This window comes from Lacerta agilis, chromosome 1, assembly GCF_009819535.1.
Source record: "Lacerta agilis isolate rLacAgi1 chromosome 1, rLacAgi1.pri, whole genome shotgun sequence".
Classification (NCBI taxonomy): Eukaryota; Metazoa; Chordata; class Lepidosauria; order Squamata; family Lacertidae; genus Lacerta; species Lacerta agilis.
Genome location: NC_046312.1, coordinates 34,170,821 through 34,192,233, shown reverse-complemented (window position 1 = coordinate 34,192,233; position 21,413 = coordinate 34,170,821). Strand labels below are relative to the sequence as shown.

The 21,413-nt window shown below is 43.5% G+C and overlaps 1 protein-coding gene across 2 annotated transcripts in view; it reads left to right on the top strand.

The window, feature by feature from the left end:
• Window positions 1–7,407: 7,407 nt before the first annotated feature.
• The window catches only part of SCFD1 (sec1 family domain containing 1), a 45,266-nt gene continuing 31,260 nt past the window's right edge, over window positions 7,408–21,413 (top strand). Inside the window, exons 1-8 of one of the 2 annotated variants that reach the window (XM_033144249.1) lie at window positions 7,408–7,556; window positions 11,729–11,799; window positions 14,436–14,524; window positions 15,338–15,428; window positions 17,556–17,678; window positions 17,958–18,045; window positions 18,688–18,777; window positions 20,219–20,274. In XM_033144249.1, the coding sequence (XP_033000140.1) occupies window positions 7,526–7,556; window positions 11,729–11,799; window positions 14,436–14,524; window positions 15,338–15,428; window positions 17,556–17,678; window positions 17,958–18,045; window positions 18,688–18,777; window positions 20,219–20,274 (639 nt within the window). In that variant the 5' untranslated portion in view covers window positions 7,408–7,525. The remainder of the gene's footprint in view (window positions 7,557–11,728; window positions 11,800–14,435; window positions 14,525–15,337; window positions 15,429–17,555; window positions 17,679–17,957; window positions 18,046–18,687; window positions 18,778–20,218; window positions 20,275–21,413) is intronic. The other variant, XM_033144258.1, reaches the window with a different exon arrangement.

Genomic DNA, 21,413 nt, shown 5'->3' with positions numbered 1-21,413 from the left:
CAGTTATATATATATATATATAAATAAAAATAACAGAGCTTTATGACACTGAATAAAGCTGAAGGGCAGTATCCCAGCTGCTTTAAAATTAAATTTCCGTTCTACAGTCATTCCAAATATTTTCCTTGGTATTAGAAAAATGTGCTGGTGTGTAAAGGTGTTGCAATTCATAGAAAGTACAAGCAAATTCTTATGTGCTGGTTATAAGTAACTTAAGACAGAACATAGACACTTAGATGTCAATCATTTGAGAGAAAAGGTGAGGTTGACTTCAAAGGAAGGGCCATGTCAAAAGGACGGGCAGAAGAAGAAACAAACTATATGTAGAAATACATATTGAAATGATGTTGCAGGAATTAGCATAGCATGCCTGGTCGCACAATGGGGGTCGTAACCTTAACATTCACCCCAAGGTACACATTTATTGGATGGGCCAATGGGGCATGTGTTGGCCGGGTTTGATGCCCATGCTTGGTAAGGCCACAGCGACACATGGCCCCCTTGAGAGTCTTGATTTTACACCTGGGGGAAATGATCTAGTTGAACAAAAAGGCGTTGCCCTGACCCTTGCTACAAGGGCAGATATAGAAAGCTTGCATGCCTTGTACCCAACAATGGCCGGTCCAATCTCCTCCCCCGCCTGCCTCTCACATTAATTATGCGGTGGAAAAAATCAACAGGGCCATGCGCAATACCATGCTGCTAATTGGTGGATTCTCTATCCCCACATCCCACCATCAGGGCAGATTCGGCCGGCATATTCAGGGTGGACGGGGTGCATCTGACACCATTTGGTAATGACCTCTGGCTCCACAACTTGCAACAAGTCCTTAGGGACTGGGTAGACAGCAAGGTTTGACGGCAGAGTATGGGTGATGGTTCCTCGGTTGCGGGACTCTTGGTGGCGAGGCCCTCGGGTGGTGGTTTTAGGCCTTGGCAAAGTATCATTTAGTCTATCTTCAAGTTGGGGGGATGCATTCATGCTCCCTTCCCATGCGGCAGCACTTGCGGGGCCCGTTAAAGGGCAAAACCAGGAGTCCCTGGCCCTAGAGCGGCTGCATGTAGGTCAAACTCCCGGGCCGAGGTTAGTGGAAGGGCATGCTGTGTAAGTTTGTGCTTTACAGTCCCCTCCCACTGCATCTCATCAGCCTGCATATCCTCAGCCTGACGGGCTAAGAGGGTTACCTGCCAAGGCCTATGCCAAGTTTCCCACTTCTGAGGCTCAATAAAGTTGTGGCCAATTTGAACCCATACTCTGGTCTCTTGTCTCATTCTTTGGGGAAAGGCACCACAGACAGGGTTTAGCGCATGTGCCCACTAAATAGCATAGATCTAAGTAGCATAGATCCTTACATTTAAACATTCCATACTACACTGTAAGTACTATAGAACCTTGCTATACAACCTTAGAATAGACTATTCGAATAGAATCATAGATTGGAAGGGATCCAGAGGATCATCTTGTCCAACTTCCTGCAATGCAGGAATATGCAACTGTATCTTACAGGGATCAAACCTGTAACTTTAGTGTTATCAGCACCACGCTCTAACCAACTGAGCTATCCACCTTATTTTAAAGTATTTCACTTACTCAACAAGATAATTTTCCAGTGTTTTCTGTTGGATTGTATATGGCTTTTCTTTATGTCCTGCTCCCTGGCCTGGGTTTTGCAGGCAAAAATATTTGCAGTTGCACTGTGCTTTGAAAATCCTCCAGGTACATCATGAGCATCATATAAACATCCTTGAATCTTTTCCTTGAGCTGAAGAACAGGGAGGAGAATTGCTTAAAAGACCTCTCAGACATGCTGAGCATTAAAAGACCTCCCATGTCATGCTAAGCATTGGAAATGAGCTCCCTCCCGTACCGGGGAATGCAGAGATTTTGCTGGCTACGCAAACTAGCAAAATGTTGTAGGCTACTGGAGGAAAGGATTTTGGGCTGCTATGGGTTGTATTCAATTAATCTTTTCCATTTGCACAATGGAATTTCCTCCCTCTTCTTCTCTGCATTCCCACACACACACTCAAAATCTGCTCCAGAAGGTTGAGGGACCCTCTGGAGATGTTTGGGGGCAGAGCTCTGTTCACACAGCATGGAATGGAACCCTTTAAGTTTATAAACATGTTGGTCTACTGCAGGCATGTCCAAAGTCCGTTTCGGTGCCCTAATCCGGCCCCTGTGGCAGTTTATTTCCTGGGGTAAAATCCTAAAAAAAACCTCCACAACTTCAGTCCTAAAAAAAGGTCACGGCCCTTCACTTCATCAAATCTGGCCCTCTTTGAAAAAAGTTTGGACACCACTGGTCTACTGTATAATCTGTGTTCTCTACACAAGTCTTGATCATTGTATTTTATATTGCAGTATCTGTGGATTTAATTTTCTTCCCATGATTGATGCATCCTGGCAATCTATTCTTTGCACTTTGTGATTTTATGACCTTGTTAGCTTAGCCGTACTAGGAGGAAAGAAAATGCTCTGTTGTGCTATCTCTGTCTTAAAACCTCTGTGCACAGGATGTGAACCTCTTAAGTTCTCCTAATTGTGATTATTTGAATATGTACTACTTTATTAGATTTGTAATGCTACATGTATACTAGCATAAGTAGGAGAAACTGCAGGTGAATGGAATCTGCAAATATACGTCAATTCAGGGCAACAGTATTCCTTATGGCAGCTCAGGTACCTTTAACACTTCACTGAATGCTTTTATCATAGCATTTTTTAATTCATTGATTTTTTTTGTTCTGTAATTTGGATTAAAGGAAGGCACAATTTCTTTATGATTGAACTCTTTCATGGGTGGGGGGATTAAACCATTAGCATTATGTAGAAATAGTGTAGAATACAAATTTGCATACAATTATAAGTTTGTAAATATTAGTTTTTGTTAAAAACTGTAATATCTATTTCCTGGGGCTTTCTATGGCTTTCAGTGTGTGTTTGCTCTTCTATTACTTGTAGCAATGTATTATGGGAGAACCGTCATTTACATGTACTGTATATAAAGTGCAATAAATCAACGATGTGTCAGTTAACAGTATTAAATATATATGCATTCAAATGTAGTTGGACTTGATTCTTTTGAGGGTGTTCATGTGCAACAATGGTGTTGCTTCATCTGGGATTCATGATAATCCTCATGTTACCATACAATCTTAATAGTGCAAACAGGAATCCTTTGTAATAAAGTACAAGTGTCTCTGCGTCCAGTCCCTGTGTCTGTGGGATTGCGCTACTGCGCATGTGCCCCACGGACAGCCTTTGGGACTTGGAGCGCAGAGACTTCGGGCGGCCGGGCGAAACTGTCGTGTGCACTTACTTCTAAGCGGCAGCGGCCGTTGCAAATGGCGGCGGGCGAGCGATGTCAAGCGAGAGCTGCTCGGTCAGCTCTGTGCGTGTTCTCAATGTTGCTAGGGCAACAGGGACGCTATGCGCAGAACTGGCTACGTCATGCGGCTCTCGTGTTGTTAGAAAAAAAACCCGAAATAAGCAAGAGCCGCTCAGTCAGCTCTGCGCATGTCCCCGACGTTGCTAGGGCAACAGGGACGCAGAGCTGACAAAGTTTCTATAACTAACATTGAGGCAGTCGCCTCTGAAATTCTGTAGGACAGTGTTTTTCAACCTTTTTTGGGCAAAGGCACACTTGTTTCATGAAAAAAATCACGAGGCACACCACCATTAGAAAATGTTAAAAAAAATTAACTCTGTGCCTATATTGACTATATATAAAGTAATTTTTCAATTTTTCCCACGGCACACCAGGCAACATCTCGCGGCACACTAGTGTGCCGCGGAACAGTGGTTGAAAAACACTGCTGTAGGACAAACATTTTGGGGGTGGGATGGAAACCACTGGTGTGATCTATGCCATAAACAAACATTGCCCAAACTCTGTTTTTAAAAATGGTTGACCACATATGTTCTAGCGCCCGTTAATTTAACAGGTTTAATGTCTCGTATATTATAATAGTCCAGTGTTACTTACCTAGCTTCCTTTTACAAATAAAATGGGTGTATTATAGTTCTGAAGATTCACAAATGACACTGATTTATTTATTCCTAAAGTGTGATGGGGGATCCTATTATATATTTTATATGATTCCTGTTCAGGTACCTATGGAAAAGATTGCAAACTTAATCTTAAAAATTGCAATTTTATACTCAGTGTCTCAACTGAGGGGTTGAAGGATGAGACAGAAAACTTCCCAAATTTAGACTAGACCCTTCCACCAAAAACATGTCTCTGAAAATGCCTCTACGCACTTCACAAAGCCTACACTAGTGATGTAATGGATAAACCATTGGGCTAGGACCTGGCAGACCAGGGTTGAAATCCCTACCCCGCCCTGAAGCTCCCTGGGTGATGCTGGGCCAATCACTCACTCTCAGCCCAGATAGCCTCACAGGGTTTTTGTGAGGATAAAATGGGGGAGGAGCAAAACTCTGTATGTCCCTTTGAGCTCCTTGGAAGGTAGGACATAATTGCAATGTTTGGCCTGCTGGTGTTTGAGAATGGGCAGCAGCTTGAAGAAGCAGACATGCTGAATCCTAACACACACCCTGAAATCCCAGTGACACAAACATGCTGGAAATTTTGCCACAATGAGCTGGAACATGCCATTCCCATGCCATTTGCTCCAAGGGGAAGAAGACTATTCCTTCTGGCACACTTTTCCCCCTCCACTGCCATGAAGATGGCTTGGAAGCTGTAGGGCTCTGGACATACACATTTCTGGTGGTAATATTGCTCAGTAAGAATAATTATCCCATAAAGCAACCTTTCAATTATATTTTTAAAAATACTGTTATTTGACTTGTCAGTCATTTGTTACCCAAAGGTCTTCAAGCGACTTATCACACATTAAAAACAAATAGTAATACTTTATGTAACAATCCCTATAACAGCTACAGGAAATAGCCGGCACAGCAGAAATAAATCAAAAGCTGGGTGGAAATAAGTCTGGTGCTGAAAGATGCCAGGTGGATTTCACTGCAAAAGGCATTAAACCACAACTGAAAAGGTCCTCTTCCTTGTTACCACCTTCCAAGCATCCCCAAAGAGGGGGATGGGCTCGGGAGAAGGATGCAGGTGTGTTTGGGATAGACATGCCAGAATATACTGGGGTTCTGAGCCATAGAGTTTTATAGGTCAAAAGCAGCACATTGAATTGGATCTAGAACCACACTGGCTGCCCGATTGCTTCCAACAGAATTGGTATTCTATGATCTCTTTGCCTCAAACTTGCCAACTGTTGGGCAGCTGCATTCTGACTAACTGAAGCTTCTGAACCATTTTCAAAGCCCCAAGTTGGTTGCCTCAGAAGGATACCATGGTGGATGGTACTGAAAGCTGCTGAGAGATCAAGAAGAATCAAGAGATCACATTCCTCCATCCATCTCCCAACATTGGCCAATTTACAGGGGGACCGAAGCAGTTCTTTTGTGGATTTGTATGTGTGCGAATTGCTGTGGTAGACTAAAATATTATTATTATTATTATTATTTTATTTTGTACCCTGACCATCTGACTGGGCTACCCCAGCCACTATGGGCGGCTTCCATCATAAATAAAAAACAGTAAAACGTTAAACGTTAAAAAGCTTTCCTAAATAACAACAGTGTACAGGACCAAATGTCAACTTCTAGCACTTTGTAAACCTCTCTGACAAGCTAACTTGGAGAAGTGTGACTTTCGGCCAGAGTTGGACTATCCAGTTAGGAATACAAGCCCTAAATAAAATAAAGAGTATATGGCAAAATAATATAAATACAATGCCATATCCAATTAAGCCATACTCAAACCACTGAAATCATGTTTCCATTCATTTCAGTGGGTATACTCTGCATATGGCTTAATGTCAGCCAGATTCTTACTCCCACAATGTCCTGTGTGAGTGTCTGGAGGCAGTTGGAGGATGGATGCAGCTAACAGATTGAGGTTGAATCCTGACAAGACAGAAGTACTGTTTTGGGGGGACAGGAGGCGGACAGGGGTGGAGGACTCCCTGGTCCTGAATGGGGTAACTATGCCTCTGAATGACCAGGTGCACAGCCTGGGAGCCATTTTAGACTCACAGCTGTCCATGGAGGCGCAGGTTAATTCTGTATCCAGGGCAGCTGTCTACCAGCTCCATCTAGTACACAGGCTGAGACCCCACCTGCCCGCAGACTGTCTCACCAGAGTGGTGTATGCTCTAGTTCTCTCTCGCTTGGATTATTGCAATGTGCTCTATGTGGGACTACCTTTGAAGGTGACCCGGAAACTACAACTAATCCAGAGTGCAGCAGCTAGACTGGTGACTGGGAACAGCCGCCAAAACCACATAACACCGGTCTTGAAAGACCTACATTGGCTCCCAGTACATTTCCGAGCACAATTCAAAGTGTTGGTGCTGACCTTCAAAGCCCTAAACGGCCTCGGTCTAGTTTACCTGAAGGAGCGTCTCCACCCCCATCATTCTGCCCAGACACTGAGGTTCAGTGCCGAGGGCCTTCTGGCGGTTCCCTCACTATGAGAAGCCAAGTTACAGGGAACCAGGCAGAGGGCCTTCTCAATATTGTCACCCACCCTGTGGAATGCCCTCCCACCAGATGTCAAAGAGAAAAACAACTACCAGACTTTTAGAAGACATCTGAAGGCAGCCCTGTTTAGGGAAGCTTTTAATATTTAATATATTATTGCATTTAAAATTCTTTTGGAAGACACCTAGAGTGGCTGGGGAAACCCAGCCAGATGGGCAGGGTATAAATACAGTAATAAATTATTATTATTATTAATGGCTTTCTTCTCTTTCCACTAATATTTGGACCTCTGACAACAGAGGTTCTGTGTGACTATTGGGTTTAGCAACAACAAATGTCTGGTTTTTGCAGCCATCACAAAAGAATAATAAAATCAGTGGTAGCTCTGGAGGTAAATCCTAATTTAGGAAGCAAGCCTACCCACATCTACTAAGAAGTAAATCCCGCAGAATCCAGTCTTTTACTGGAGAGACAGAAAAGTGTGGGGTTTTTTGGGGGGGGGGTACATGGTGGTCAGATCTAGGATGATGCCCAGCCCTTCCCCATGAAGCCCTGTATATTTTCTAACAGCTGTTTCAAGCGTAAGAAGCTACCGGCCCCTAGGCAGCAACTTTTGAGCGTGGCATTTTCTCCCTCTTCCCTATATTTTGGCTCCTAACTGCCAATTCACCTCAAAACCGCCCCATCCGGCACCGCGAACCCCGTCCCGCGTGAGGGCCGCGAGCGACTCAGTGGGAGAAGAGCCGGCGGTGGGAAGAAGCAGAAGGGAGAGACCGCCACCCTTCCCTCTTCCACCCATCCCCGAAGATAACCGGGAAACCCCAGTTGCGGCGCCGGCGGCTGGGACAGCCAGGGGGGACGGCGGGGGGTGGGGGGTGGGAGGCTCCGCCCGCCGCGCCTCAGGTCGCTCGCGGCAGCAGCGGCCTCCTCGCCGGGCCGCCACGTCTGCCGGCTGCTGTAGCGGCGACGGGGGCGGAGCCGGCCTGAGTGGCAGAAAAGATGGCGGCCAGCATCCGGGAGAAGCAGACGGGTGAGTTCCCCGCTTTTCTCTCGGAGACAGGCTCGAAGGGGCGCCGGCCCTCTGTTGCCCGGAAGCCCGCGGGGTGCGGCGGGGCCGCCGCCGCCACTACCGCCGCCTCGGCGCGAGGGTTTCGCGGCGTCTTTGTTACCTCACGGAGCATACGCGCGGCCTGCTCCTTTCTGCATCCTCTGCGGGGCCTCTTCTTTTAAAACCCACGCGAGGAAGGCTCTCTCTGGCTGGCCGACCCGCTTCTGGTGGAGCGGAGACCTGCCCTACTTTGCGGGGGGGGGGCCTCGCACCGTGACGGACAAGGCGCCGTGGGGGTGACTCCGGGTTCCCTGTATTGACTACGCCAGTGTTTTTCAACCTTTTTTGGGCAAAGGCACACTTGTTTCATGAAAAAAATCACGAGGCACACCACCATTAGAAAATGTTTAAAAAATTAACTCTGTGCCTATATTAACTATATATAAAGTAATTCTCTTGAATAGGAATCAAATAAACACAAAGAAAGTATTTTATAATTCTTGGACTTAAGAGCAGGGGTCCCCAAACTAAGACCCGGGGGCCGGATGTGGCCCAATCACCTTCTAAATGCTGCCCGCGGATGGTCCAGGAATCAGCGTGTTTTTACAGAATTGGAACCTGTCCTTTTATTTAAAATGCATCTCTGGGTTATTTGTGGGGCATAGGAATTTGTTCATATTTTTTTCAAAATATAGTCCAGCCCCAAGTAAGGTCTGAGGGACTCTAGTCTTGTACCTGAGTGACTTTTTGTGACAAAGACATGAGTGGAGAAGCTCCTGAGACATCCTGACATGATATAATTAACTGCCATGCCACACTTGAGAGCCCAGCCAATGTGGTGTTTCCCTTTTTTGTGATGATCTTGTGTACAATTCACGGCAGTGGTTGTCCACATACCTGTGCACGGCAGTGGTTGTCCACACCGTGCTGTCCCCCTGGGACCCTCACCATGGGCAGTGCCCTGGGACGCTTGACTTGCCCCCCCCCCAGCGGTGCACAGCATGTGTGCTGCTTAGGGTGCTGGAGCAGCTAGCTCCTCCTCTGGCAATTAGGCTTCCTTGGGTTTTTTTTTTTATTCCTCCCTCCCTGCTTTTATTTTGGGGGAGAACATAATAAAGAGCAGGATCACTTCTGGTGAAGTCTGTAAAACTTAAGAGTCTGAGCATCTCACAATAATTTATTTGGTTATAAAAACAAAAGCATGTGCTTCAAAAATATCCACTTCAGCCCCTGGTCTCCTTTAAATAATGATCTTTAAAATGACAACAGTATGATGCAACATTGAACAAATTGGGCAGGTGTGTCCAAGCATCTCAGAACCACAGTTTTCAGTTAGGAAAATTAGTGATGTTTGTTTATAAGATTGTTAAGGCTCCAAAACTATAACGAATGACCAATGCATAAGGTTTGCACTGATGGACACAGAAAGCCCCAAGCCCCACCTCCAGCAGTGGGGCAGATCCATTGCTGCATCCAAAGTTATACTTTTGCTGGCCAGGACAAAAGGTGAGAGAATGGTTGTTGATTTGCCTGTTGCACTAGTTCAGGGCGGGTCAGAAACGCAAACCAGCCGGCGAGAAGCGCCCCTCATTCCGCCCTCCAGCGAAGCCCCAGGCCAAGCCCTTCCCGAAGGGAAGCTCCGCTAAGGCAGCCTCAGAAAGCGAGCCTGCTCCTTCCTCCTGCAGACTCGGGGACGACAGGGCTCCCTTCAGAAAACCGCTGCCACCGCTCCAGCCTCCCTCTTGCCGCCTTCAAACCTCTTCCCTCGCTTGACCACCAGAGCTGCCTCGTGCCCGCTACTTACCCGCCATGTCCCCTCAGGGCGTCGGCCGAGCAGCGCAGCCGAGCGAGGAGGTTGCGGGGGAGGCGGCGGCGGCGGCAGCGAGACCAACTCGTCCTCCTCGCGCCGCCAAAACCTCACGCACGCGCATGCCACCAAGCGCCATCACCACACACGCCTTCGCGCCTTTATAGCACGTTGCCGGCCCCGCCCCTCACCCCGCGTTGGCCCATTTCCCAGTCACTTTAACGGGATCGCACTCCTATTGGGAAAGAAGCTGCAACCGGACTTCTTCTCCCTCCACTTAGGAGCAGCCCAAGTTCCCAAATCCGATTGGCCTCGGAACCCCACTCGCGACAAGGCGCGTGCGGAGCGCAGGACCCCTTCAGGGCCACGCCGACGGCCGAGGAGGCGGGGAACTCCGGCAGGCCGGAGGGCGCAGACGATTGGCTGGCGGGAGGGCGAAGGAAGGAGGGAGGCACTTTTGAGGCAGCCGGCGTCTCTTTTCGGCTCTGTGTACAAACGCGAGGGCTGACCCTGATTAGCTGAAGGAAGGCAACAACAACGGCCGGGACGTTTTTCCCACGGCACACCAGGCAACATCTCGCGGCACACTAGTGTGCCGCGGAACAGTGGTTGAAAAACACTGGACTACGCATCCTGCTCTTCGTTTCCTGGCGCGGCTGTGTTTCTTATTTCGCTGCCTCCAACCCTCGGGTTTTATAATAACAGCAACAACACTTTGGGATTGTAGGGCAGTAGATACTTCATAGACCACTACGGAGTTTTAAGTTGGTACAAAAGAAGGGAAAAAATCCACCCCACCCCACCATGTCCACAGAGAGACTGCCGTCACAGTTTCATAGACATTACAGTTACTCCAAAGGAGCCCTTAAACTTATAGTGGAGTTATGCTGTTAGTTGTTAAAAGCAGCATTTGCATCATCCGCCTACTCGCGTTAAGCAATTTGTAAGGCATTGTTAGAAGATACAAGAACAAATGATCCCCAAGAAATGCTGCTTTAGTACCTTATACAGTACACATCATCCTCAAAGGAAAATAGAAGGTTTATCAGAGTCAGCGTTTTTTCATCTTTTCAAGCTGCGCTCCAAAGGGTTCTGAACATGTCAGCGATGCGATTGTGATTGTTTTAGGCTGGGTGTTTTTCTGTGATTTTATTGGCTGGTGTTACTACTCCAAACTGAAGCACAGCCCTTCAAGTCAGAGTTCTTCCACCTGGTGTCCTCCAGTTGTTTTTGGACTAGTTCCTATTAGCCGCAATCAGCGCTGGTTGGACTTGTGGTCCAGAACATCTGGGGGTTACCAGGTTGAGGAAGGTTGTTTCAAACAAATAGATTTGCCTGTGTTATCCAGTCAGAAGCAGGATGGTGTAGTATGTCCCAATGGCTTGTAATTGCCAGAGCATTCCATATTGAACATATATTTATTAGTAAGAAATGTTTCAAGAAACCAGTCTGGAACACATACTGCAAAGGTGTATGAAATCTTCACGGACTCACCCATGTCAGGGTTTGGGTTTAGGACTAGACTTCTTCATCAGACTTCAACACACACACACACACTTTTTTTTATTACAGTTTCATTCTTATGTCAGAGATACTGAGAAGTCACTACCAGTTTAGACTTGACAGCATATATGTAAATTCATGAGTTTGGCTACTAACATGAGTTTGGCCAAACTGCGAGAGGCAGTGAAGGATAGGCGTGCCTGGCGTGCTCTGGTCCATGGGGTCACGAAGAGTCGGACACGACTGAACGACTGAACAACAACAAAATGTAAATTCAATGCCCTTGTGTGCAACACGTTACACTTTCTACTGAATCTCCTTCGCCATTTTGTTCTCATTCATGCGTTGGTTCATAGATTATTTTAAAAGTTTTAGTCTCAGGGCAGAGCCTTGGGAATATCTAATATGACTTTCACATCAATTTTAATCATACCTATGTCTCTAAGTATAAGAAGGCTTTGGTACATAGGAAGTACAATGGAAATGTACTGTTATTTTACAAGACCAGGCTTCTGCTTTTAGGTTCTTGTCTCTTCAGTTGCTACAATATCCAGACATCTTGACAAATTTTATTATCAATTTAAATAAGACAGCAGCCATGGCCTCTTTATTTATTTTATTTTAACAATTTATATGCTGTTTGACTACAATAATCTCAAATAAATAAACTCTAACGTTGTTTATTTCTAAATAACATATAGGCAGATTGCAATATTTTGAACACATGTTCTCAATAGATTTTATGTGGTTAGTCATACGTTTTCAAAACTATTCAAAATCCTGGTTGTTGTCATCGTCGTAAAACTGCAGTAATAGTAATATAACACTTTTCTCTCGTTTTCAGTGGCTCTAAAACGTATGTTGAATTTCAATGTGCCACCTGTTAAAAACAGTACAGGTGAACCAGTATGGAAAGTAAGTCAAACTATGCCAATTTTACATTCATGGTAATCATTTCTAGTTTCAAATTAACTTATTTGCCTTGTTCTTGAAAATGATATTTTATAGCTTTACGAAATAGGTTGTTTACTTGGACCAATTGCTGATAATGAAAATGAAAGTGTTTGAATTATATAAAACTGCATAAAGAAAATCTCTGTGAAAGTAAACATAATTGAGTAGATAGAAGTAATTACTTTGGTAGTACAGTGGTACCTCGCAAGACGAATGCCTCGCAAGACGAAAAACCCGCTAGACGAAAGGGTTTTTCGATTTTTTAGGTGATTCACAAAACGAATTTTTAAATGGCCGTGACTCGCAAAACGAATCGTCTTGCGCGGTACCACTTCGGATCGTGCTCCCCGCTTCGGATCGTGCTCCCCGCTTGCTTTCCTTGCTCCCCCCACTGCGATCGCGATCCCCGCTTGCTTTCCTGGCTTCCCCCGCTGTGGATCGTGTCCCCCGCTTGCTTTTCTGGCTTCCCCCTGCGTTCCCTGCTTGCTCCGCTGTCTTCTCCCGCCGTGGATCCTGCTCCCCGCTTGCTTTCCTGGCTTCCCCCGCTGTGGATCGTGTCCCCCGCTTGCTTTTCTGGCTTCCCCCTGCGTTCCCTGCTTGCTCCGCTGTCTTCTCCGCCGTGGATCCTGCTCCCCGCTTGCTTTCCTGGCTTCCCCCGCTGTGGATCGTGTCCCCCGCTTGCTTTTCTGGCTTCCCCCTGCGTTCCCTGCTTGCTCCGCTGTCTTCTCCCGCCGTGGATCCTGCTCCCCGCTTGCTTTCCTGGCTTCCCCCGCTGTGGATCGTGTCCCCCGCTTGCTTTTCTGGCTTCCCCCTGCGTTCCCTGCTTGCTCCGCTGTCTTCTCCCGCCGTGGATCCTGCTCCCCGCTTGCTTTCCTGGCTTCCCCCGCTGTGGATCGTGTCCCCCGCTTGCTTTTCTGGCTTCCCCCTGCGTTCCCTGCTTGCTCCGTTGGCTTCTCCCGCCGTGGATCCTGCTCCCCGCTTGCTCCCCTGGCTTCTCCCGCCGTGGATCCTGCTCCCCGCTTGTTTTCCTGGCTTCCCCCGCTGTGGATCGTGTCCCCCGCTTGCTTTTCTGGCTTCCCCCTGCGTTCCCTGCTTGCTCCGCTGGCTTCTCCCGCTGTGGATCCTGCTCCCCGCTTGCTCCCCTGGCTTCCCCCGCTTGCTTTTCTGGCTTCCCCCTGCGTTCCCTGCTTGCTCCGCTGTCTTCTCCCGCCGTGGATCCTGCTCCCTGCTTGCTCCCCTTGCTTCTCCCGCCGTGGATCGTGTCCCCCGCTTGCTTTTCTGGCTTCCCCCGCTGCCAATCGTGCTCCCTGCTTGCTCTCCCCGCTCACCGGTCGCTCTGCCGCTTGCTCTGCCGCTCGCTTTCCCCGCTCGCCGGCAGGAGGCTTGGACTTTTTTCCCATAGGAACGCATTGTTTAAATTTCAATGCATTCCTATGGGAAACCGTGCTTCGCAAGACGAAAAGACTTGCGGAACGAATTAATTTCGTCTTGCGAGGTACCACTGTACATTTGACAGTGGTGATGGATTTTATTGAGGAAACTGTACTAATGGTTTAAGAAATATTGTTTGTGACTGTGTTTTTAATGTTGCATGATAGAACCATTTCAGCCTTTATTGTGCATGTTACTTTTTCCATTTGGTTTTTAAGTCCAGATGTCATCATAAAACACTTTTTTAATTCTGACAGGAGCTAGCCTAGGTGAGCATCAGATGCACACTGCCCCATTCCCTCCTCCTTCTCAGGCATGGCTGCAATGAGGAGCTTTTGCTTTCTTTCTTTCTTTTTTCTTTCTTTCTTTCTTTCTTTTGTTTGAGGCTTGTTGTGTTGTGTTGTGTGACCCTGAGAAACTCCAGTTAATCTTAACTCTGATTTGCTTGAAACAAGCCATATATTATGAAGCGGCCTGGTTTTGAGAAACAACAATTAACATTAAATACTGTACAGTTTAAGCTTGAGACATAACATTGAGATTGATTGATTTAGACACTAAACTTTGCTTAATCAAAAACATGGGGGGGGAAACCTTAATTCAGCTGCACTGGACGGAGCAGGAAAAGCATTTTAGCCCATAGTTCATCTAGAATTATTCCCTTCACAATAAATCATGCTTAGTTATTATGTCCAAATATTTTATCTTGGCTTTGTATGACAGGCTGCCCTTATTTTATTTTTCTAAAAATGTAATGTCAAACAATATTTTTAAATGCTTTCCTGTTGTTTTCATATTTTTTAAAAAATAATAATTTGTTTTAAAGGAAATTATTTATTTCAAAGCATATGAGGATGTGACTGACTCCTTCAAATCTGAAATGTTGCTTAAGACCCCTTTATCTGTTAAATAATTACAAGCTCGTGGACATAAAGCTACTGCACAACCTCTGTTCAGGCCCCACTGAAGTGAATGGTGATGGCACAGTAGCCATCCATGCACTGACATTGCTTTCTAGTTTGCTTAGTGTGTATGCAACTAATAAAACCTGACCATAGCATTCTACTTCCTCGCTGATTGGTTGACCTCAGAAGAGTACTATCCTCTCCCCCAAATATGTCATGTTCCTTCCTGGAATTATGCTAATAGGTATTTTTGTGTTGCAGGTTCTCATTTATGACAGATTTGGCCAAGATATAATATCTCCATTATTGTCAGTGAAAGAATTAAGAGACATGGGCATTACTTTACATCTGTATGTATCTATATGTATACGTTTTGCAGTTGTGTTACTTTATACGTTGTATGAAAAAATGTGTGGTTTTTTATGGTGAGGAGGATAAGGTTGCATGTTAAACCACCAGCTGGGTAACTGGTCAATAATGGGAAGCTGAAGGATGCTAGTTATGCTTAAAGTGATGTCTTCTCGTAAAGAGCAGACTGAAGCTCTGGCATGTCTAAGTATGCCAGTCTTTACCTAAAGCAGTACATAAATCCATTACATTGATTACAAAATTAAGAGAAGGCTGAAAGCAGTTTTAATGTTGCAAGTTACTGAGCATACAGTAAAAGCATATCTGAAAAATATATTTTCATTATACTTATGTCTATGCAATCTGCCTTTTCAAGTCATAGTTTTGAAACACCTGAGACAGCTCCTTTTCCTTTTTTCAGACTAATCATACAAGCTATGAATGGGTACACCAAGATGCCATGGTTAACCTTGATTGCAATTCATGATGTCTGGTCAACAAACTGCTGAACTATAGTTAAGGGAACGGGAGAGAAAGGAATACACCTTCCTTAGGCAGGCTTTCAGTTAAACTGCAATTAAAGAAAAACTAGCAGTACTTCATCAGCAAATTATGTAGAAAGTGTCATGTGCCCAATCCAATAGATGATTACTTGGAAGAAGGCTGATTGCATGGTCAGGCTCTGCCCTAAGCAAGTGTGCATAGGATAGAAGCTGTTGAAGCCTTTTTTGTTTCTAGGGTTTTTTGTTGTTGTTCCATTTGTTTCAAGAAGGAGTAAAACAGTTCACAAATGAAGCTTGTTCTTTTATTTCCAGTCTTCTGCACTCCGATCGAGATTCTATTCCAGATGTTCCAGCAATATATTTTGTAATGCCAACAGAGGAAAATATTGACAGGCTGTGCCAGGTAGTGTAACGTGCTTAATGTCCATTGTAAGAGTTTAAAAATTCATGTTGTAACACAAGAAAAGAAACTGGACTTTGTTTTACTGCCAGATAAAAGGTAGTGTTTATGCTGCAGCTGCATGGATGTTAGGGCTGTGACTTCATTGTTTGCAGCATGTACTCCACATCAGCAAATCCAGTGATGAGCCAACTGCTTAGAAAATACTCTTACTACTTTCCATGGTTATGCTATGGATCAGAGAGGTTCTTAAATGTCATTGGCAGTAAGGAAAGACACCTTGCTACTGCTGCAGCCACTGCAAATATGTTGTCCTGCATGATTATTCCCTACCTTTCCTTGCAGTTTTAAAGTCTATCTACTACCTGTGCTAGTGTCTACAAATATGTCAGGTGTCAAGTGTTTGAAGCTCCCATTGCTCTAGGCACATTTTGCAACAGTGAATTTCATTAGCATGAACAGCTTCTGAGCTCTGGGTGCAATACTGTGCCTAAGATTTCAAACTGCAGAGTGCCTCCCCACTTCCAGCTACTCTCTGAAGACTGGAGAAGAGACCCTCTTAAGAATATTGAGGGGGGGGGGGGTTGGCTGGAAAGACCAGATCATGTGAAAAATGAGCATAATATTTTAGCTGCAGTTCATTCATTTTCAGCTTTGTATTTTTGTTATAAAAAAGTGTGTCTAGACATTCTGTTATTGCACCCATAACCTACGTTTAAGGTGCATTTAGCTCCTAGCTTTCATATCTCAGTTTGTAACACTGGCTGGCTTGCTTAACTTTTTCTTAAAATCCAGAAATTGATATAACAGTGAATATCAGGTATAACTCAAATCTCCTTTTCACCTGGGGAAAAACCTTCATTCTCTTTTACCCCATCCTCTGAGCATTATGACAATATGATTTTCACCTTTTGTAAAGAAAGTGAGCCAGAATTGTTGCCACATTCTTAATTTGATTAAGCATTTCAGGTGATTTGAATGTAACATTTCATAATCTGAAATATCTCTTGGAGTGATTTCTGGAACCATGCCCATGAAAATGATTTAATGTAGATTTAATGTATATTATACAAGCTGAGGCAACAGATGGTGTTAGTGGAATTATATATGATCAGGTTGCATAGATTAATTTTTTCTCCCATCAGAGTCCATACATGGCAGGCCACAACCTTTGTATTGGTGCAATTTAAGATGCAATTTTTAGTGAATGAATGTCCGGCATATCAATTTAACACTGCTGACACCTGCAGGACACATGCAGAACACTGCAGAGGCTTTTAAACTCAAACCTCAGACTGAGTTCTTCTCTAGACAGATCTAATCCAGGACAGATGCAATAACACATTGTGCAGAAAAATGAACTAATCAACATATTCATAATTTACCCAAATGAGCTCAGCAGAAAAGCTTCTTACAGGGGTCAAAACAGGCTAAATAAAGAAATAGCATATTCTGTTAATTTTTGGTTTGAAGTATGGATACTTGTATAAGATTAAATGGGAAACTGCTTTACCCATGCTTTTCAGAATAACAGAATAACTGCTTTTCTGAATAAGCTTTATCCTATCCCATGTTAGACATCTTAATAACCAGGAGTGATGTCCACTTAGAGACGCACACATTCTCACCATCCAAAAGCATTGTATTTGTGGAATGTGAACTTGACAAATGATTACCCCAGGCTACTGGCAAGTAAGGAGCAAGAATTTTAACTAAACCTGGGGCCATTACAAATGAAACCACATAGCATTGAGTTCTGCCCAGTTTTCATTTTATTTTATTTGAATGAGACATTCAAGCATGCTTCCCACATGTCAGCATACATACAAATGAATATAGAACTGGGGATGTGCACCTCAAACTAAGCTTCGGGACACTGCAGATTTAACACTGACACTTCAGAAGAACATTTTCTGCTAAACTTCCTAGTATTGTATATGGTCTAGTGCTTGAGCTTGGTGCACGACACAGCTTCTGTTCTATTGTCTATTGTCTGTTATTGGCATGGGTTATGCTGCCTTATAGGAGATTAAATTTTAGAAGCACTACTCTATAGTAAAGGCTTTCAGTTTTAAAGTATACTTGTTATCTAAAATTTTTGGTGTTTTTAATATTAATTTTTTCTTTCAGGATCTTAGAAACCAACTTTACGAATATTATTATTTAAATTTTATTTCTGCCATTTCAAGAAGTAAACTGGAAGATATTGCAAATGCTGCTCTGGGTGCCAGTGCAGTAGCACAAGTAGCTAAGGTAAAGTACGTTATTCCAACCATTCATATTGGAGTACAAGTTACTTTCAAAACTGATTCAACAAGTTTTTTGGAGTGTGGGGTTCTTAATTGGGGAGTTGACAAAATTGGGTATTTCAACTTGTGTGGGTTGAACTATTTTGCAAAGATAATACTGCTATTGCATATAAGCCCTTGTTGTTCCTTAAATAAAAATAATATTTTGATATAGTAGTGATTTAATATAAACTAATCATTTACATGTTATTCTTACTAATGATCCCTTTGTTTTGATGTATAGGTTTTTGACCAATATCTCAACTTCATTACTTTGGAAGATGATATGTTTTTATTGTGCAATCAAAACAAGGAGCTTGTTTCATATCGTGGTAGGTGGATTATTCTAAAAAGAGTTATTTTGTTAAATGTCTAGCATTTTAAGAGAACATAATGGTGTATAATGTAATTCTGTATGTGCACACAGACATTCTAGTGCAGGTGACGGTGTGGAGTTTTGCTACTGATTTCATTTTCCATTATTCGCCTTGATTACTTGCCTACATTTATTATTGAGTTGTAATGGATTATTGAAGTTTATGAAAGTAAGCACATAAAGTGCTTTCTGCTGTTTAGACCGAGTAACTTATTTTTGTGTCATAGACCCAGGATAAATATCTTTACTATCAGGCAAGAAACATAAATGGAGAGTAGAATCCAACATGCAATCAGACTGCGGCTCATGTGACAAAGTTACTGCTTCCTCTCATCACCCCTGCAGTCCCCTACGTGCCCGCCAAATCTGCTTCATCTCCTTCATCCCTTTGGGGCAAATTTAGAGGGTGCACGCAAGGCTGCAGGGGGAAGAGATGAAGGTGATAACCTCTCACACAACAGACAGCTTTGGATACACCATGGAATTTTAAAGTTGTTTTGGTCTCCTAGAATTTTCAGCTTTTAATCCAGAGTGAATGACACAGGCATAATTTATACAGTAATCTGATTTTTTCTCCTCTCCCTTTTTGGTATTGCAGCCATCAACAGACCAGATATAACAGACACGGAAATGGAGACTGTAATGGATACAATTGTAGACAGCCTTTTTTGTTTCTTTGTTACACTTGGTAAGTGTGTTGGTTTCTTAAATATCATACCTCTGTAAGGAATGCTGCGAAATTCCCTCTACATCAGGTCATATGTCATTAGAAGGAGGTGGTTAGGATAAAGCAAGCCACCTCTTCCTTAAAAATGCCCAGTGCCCTGAATTGTTTTTACTAAATTGAGCTCTATTCATGGTTACCTATTCCCAGAGTTTGCAAACCAGCTTCAAATGCTGTTATAAAGCAGTTTCAAAAAAGAATTTGAAGCTGGTTCATCATGCTTGGAATTAACATTGGCACACATTTTGCACCATGAATAGTAGTGAAACATGAAGTGAGGGTGAATTCAGCTGGAAGAGAGGAGAAGAGTGCATAGGATTGGTACAGATCCTTGGCTAAATGAATTTGCTCATGTAGAAATTTTCACATTTTCAAGGACCTCCCCTTTGCCCTCAGCTTCCTGCCACATTCAGCAGTATCCTCCAAACCTCTGGAGAGGCTTTTGGGAGCTGCTGTGGAGAAATCATATTCTGCCCACCCACTTCCACTTAGGTTTTCTGGATCCAACCCTATGGGTGGTGTATAGCAAAGCTATTGAGAAAAGGTACTTCCTGTCCCACTGCTTTCCCTGCACACCTCCCTGAATCTGCTACAGAGACTTGGGAGAACAGATTTGAGAGGGTTTGTGAGAAGTGGAAGTCCATGCATTGGTGGAACAGTTCATTGGATACAACCCCATTTCTGCACTGGCTTGGACTTTGTAAAATAAGGGCTTCTTCTGTAAATGTTGTCAGAAAAGAAATAAGAGTCCTAGACCGAGGACAGCAACAGTATGATATGATTTCATGTTATTCTCTTTGAACATTTAATAATTTGTAGGGATTAAAGATACTGATAGATATTAGATGTTCTTGATATATGAATTGTTTGAACTCAGAGCTTACAATTTACCCATCTGTATCTGGCTAAAGATTAAGAATTATTCAGAAAAAGCTTCCCTATTTAAGTCTGCATGTCTTGCCATGACTGTGATAATCTGTCACTCAAGCTGTGATGTTTCAGAATGTGGTTTCAAACGGGGTTAGACTGGATGGCCCTTGTGGTCTCTTCCAACTCTATGATTCTATATAAAGTAGATATGTCCTGTATTAGGTCTGCAAAGTGATCCCTTTGGAGAGAGAACTAAGAAATACATTTAACAGCTTGTGATGTGTCTAGCTAGCTCCCATTGGCTAGCCTTTTAAAAATTGCTCAAAAATTACCTCTGAATAAGGAAATTTCTGAGCACTTTAAAAAGTTTTCATAAGCTTTGTTTAAATATTATTAACCCATATTTATTTAATAAAATTAACATGGTAGCAGGCAATATAAAAGTCATTTATCCTAAAAGAAACGTAGTGGACTTTATAACAAAAGTTTATAACAAAAAACTTTATAACAAAATCAATTTTTTGTTTATTAATAGGGGCTATTCCAATAATCCGATGTTCAAGAGGAACAGCAGCAGAAATGGTGGCAGTGGTAAGCTGTGAAATAACCCAACTGAATTAATTTTTGAAATATGTATGACAGGCATTATGAAGGAAGAATCATTGTTTAACTGAAAGCCGAACAGCAGACAGGCATTTGTTTTTACTGAGCTATATCACAGAGGATACAGAACGGTCAATGTAGCTTTACATTGTCATAGTAACTCCACTTGTGTGTCCCAAGCTAAACAGACACAATCTAAGAATGTTTCTATCCACTGCAATTCTTAGGAAGACATGTGCAGTAGAATTTCTGGGTTTGGACATAGCATCAAGATATGGTTTAGTGCTACATAAACCAGCCTTAGGCTTGTGCACAGTTTAAGAAGTATGCAAACTCTGGGCATAATTATTTTCCCTCCCATTGGTTCTAATGGGAGGGAATATTTTTAAAAGGCCATATCAGGAAGTAGCCTAGAAAATCTGCTCAACCAGCTCCTGCTAATGGTAAGCCAGCAGAGGTTAGGTTGATGTGGTGGTTTCTCCATCATGGAGTCTTCCACCACCTTTGAATACTTTCCATGTCTTGGATTGTATGTTGTTCTTGGCTAGATTACTCTTAACTGGCCTGGGTATGCAGTGCCCCCTTGCTTCTAGTTGCATGTGTCTTATTTGCCTTTGATTACATCTTGATATGCACTCCTGTAGTCTTGGAAGGAAAGCTAGTGGCATTTGAAAGTGTTGTCTCTTCAGACAAGGTTGAGGATATAATAATAATAATAATAATAATAATAATAATAATAATAATAATAATAATAATTTATTTGTACCCCGTGCATCTGGCTGGGTCTCCCCAGCCAGGCTTCCAACAAATATTAAAATACTCTAAATTGTATTGAGTTCTTTGTAAGGTAGAGCTTCTTTATTGGTCCAGCATAACCCTATGCATGTGTACTTGGATACAAGTCCCATTCAATTCAGTTGGACTTACGTCCAGTTAAGTGTGCATAAGATTGTGGGGTTAGTACTGAGTTTATGCTAGTTTGCAACAATAATGAAATATTCTTTAAACAGTAATGCTTGGGAGGGGAGGAGATAGTTCTGATGTAAAGTGGAAAGGCCTGTTTGTCCCCATTTTAAAAATGGCCCATATGTAATCTGGTGCCTCTCAAGGGCATGAACTGAGAACAC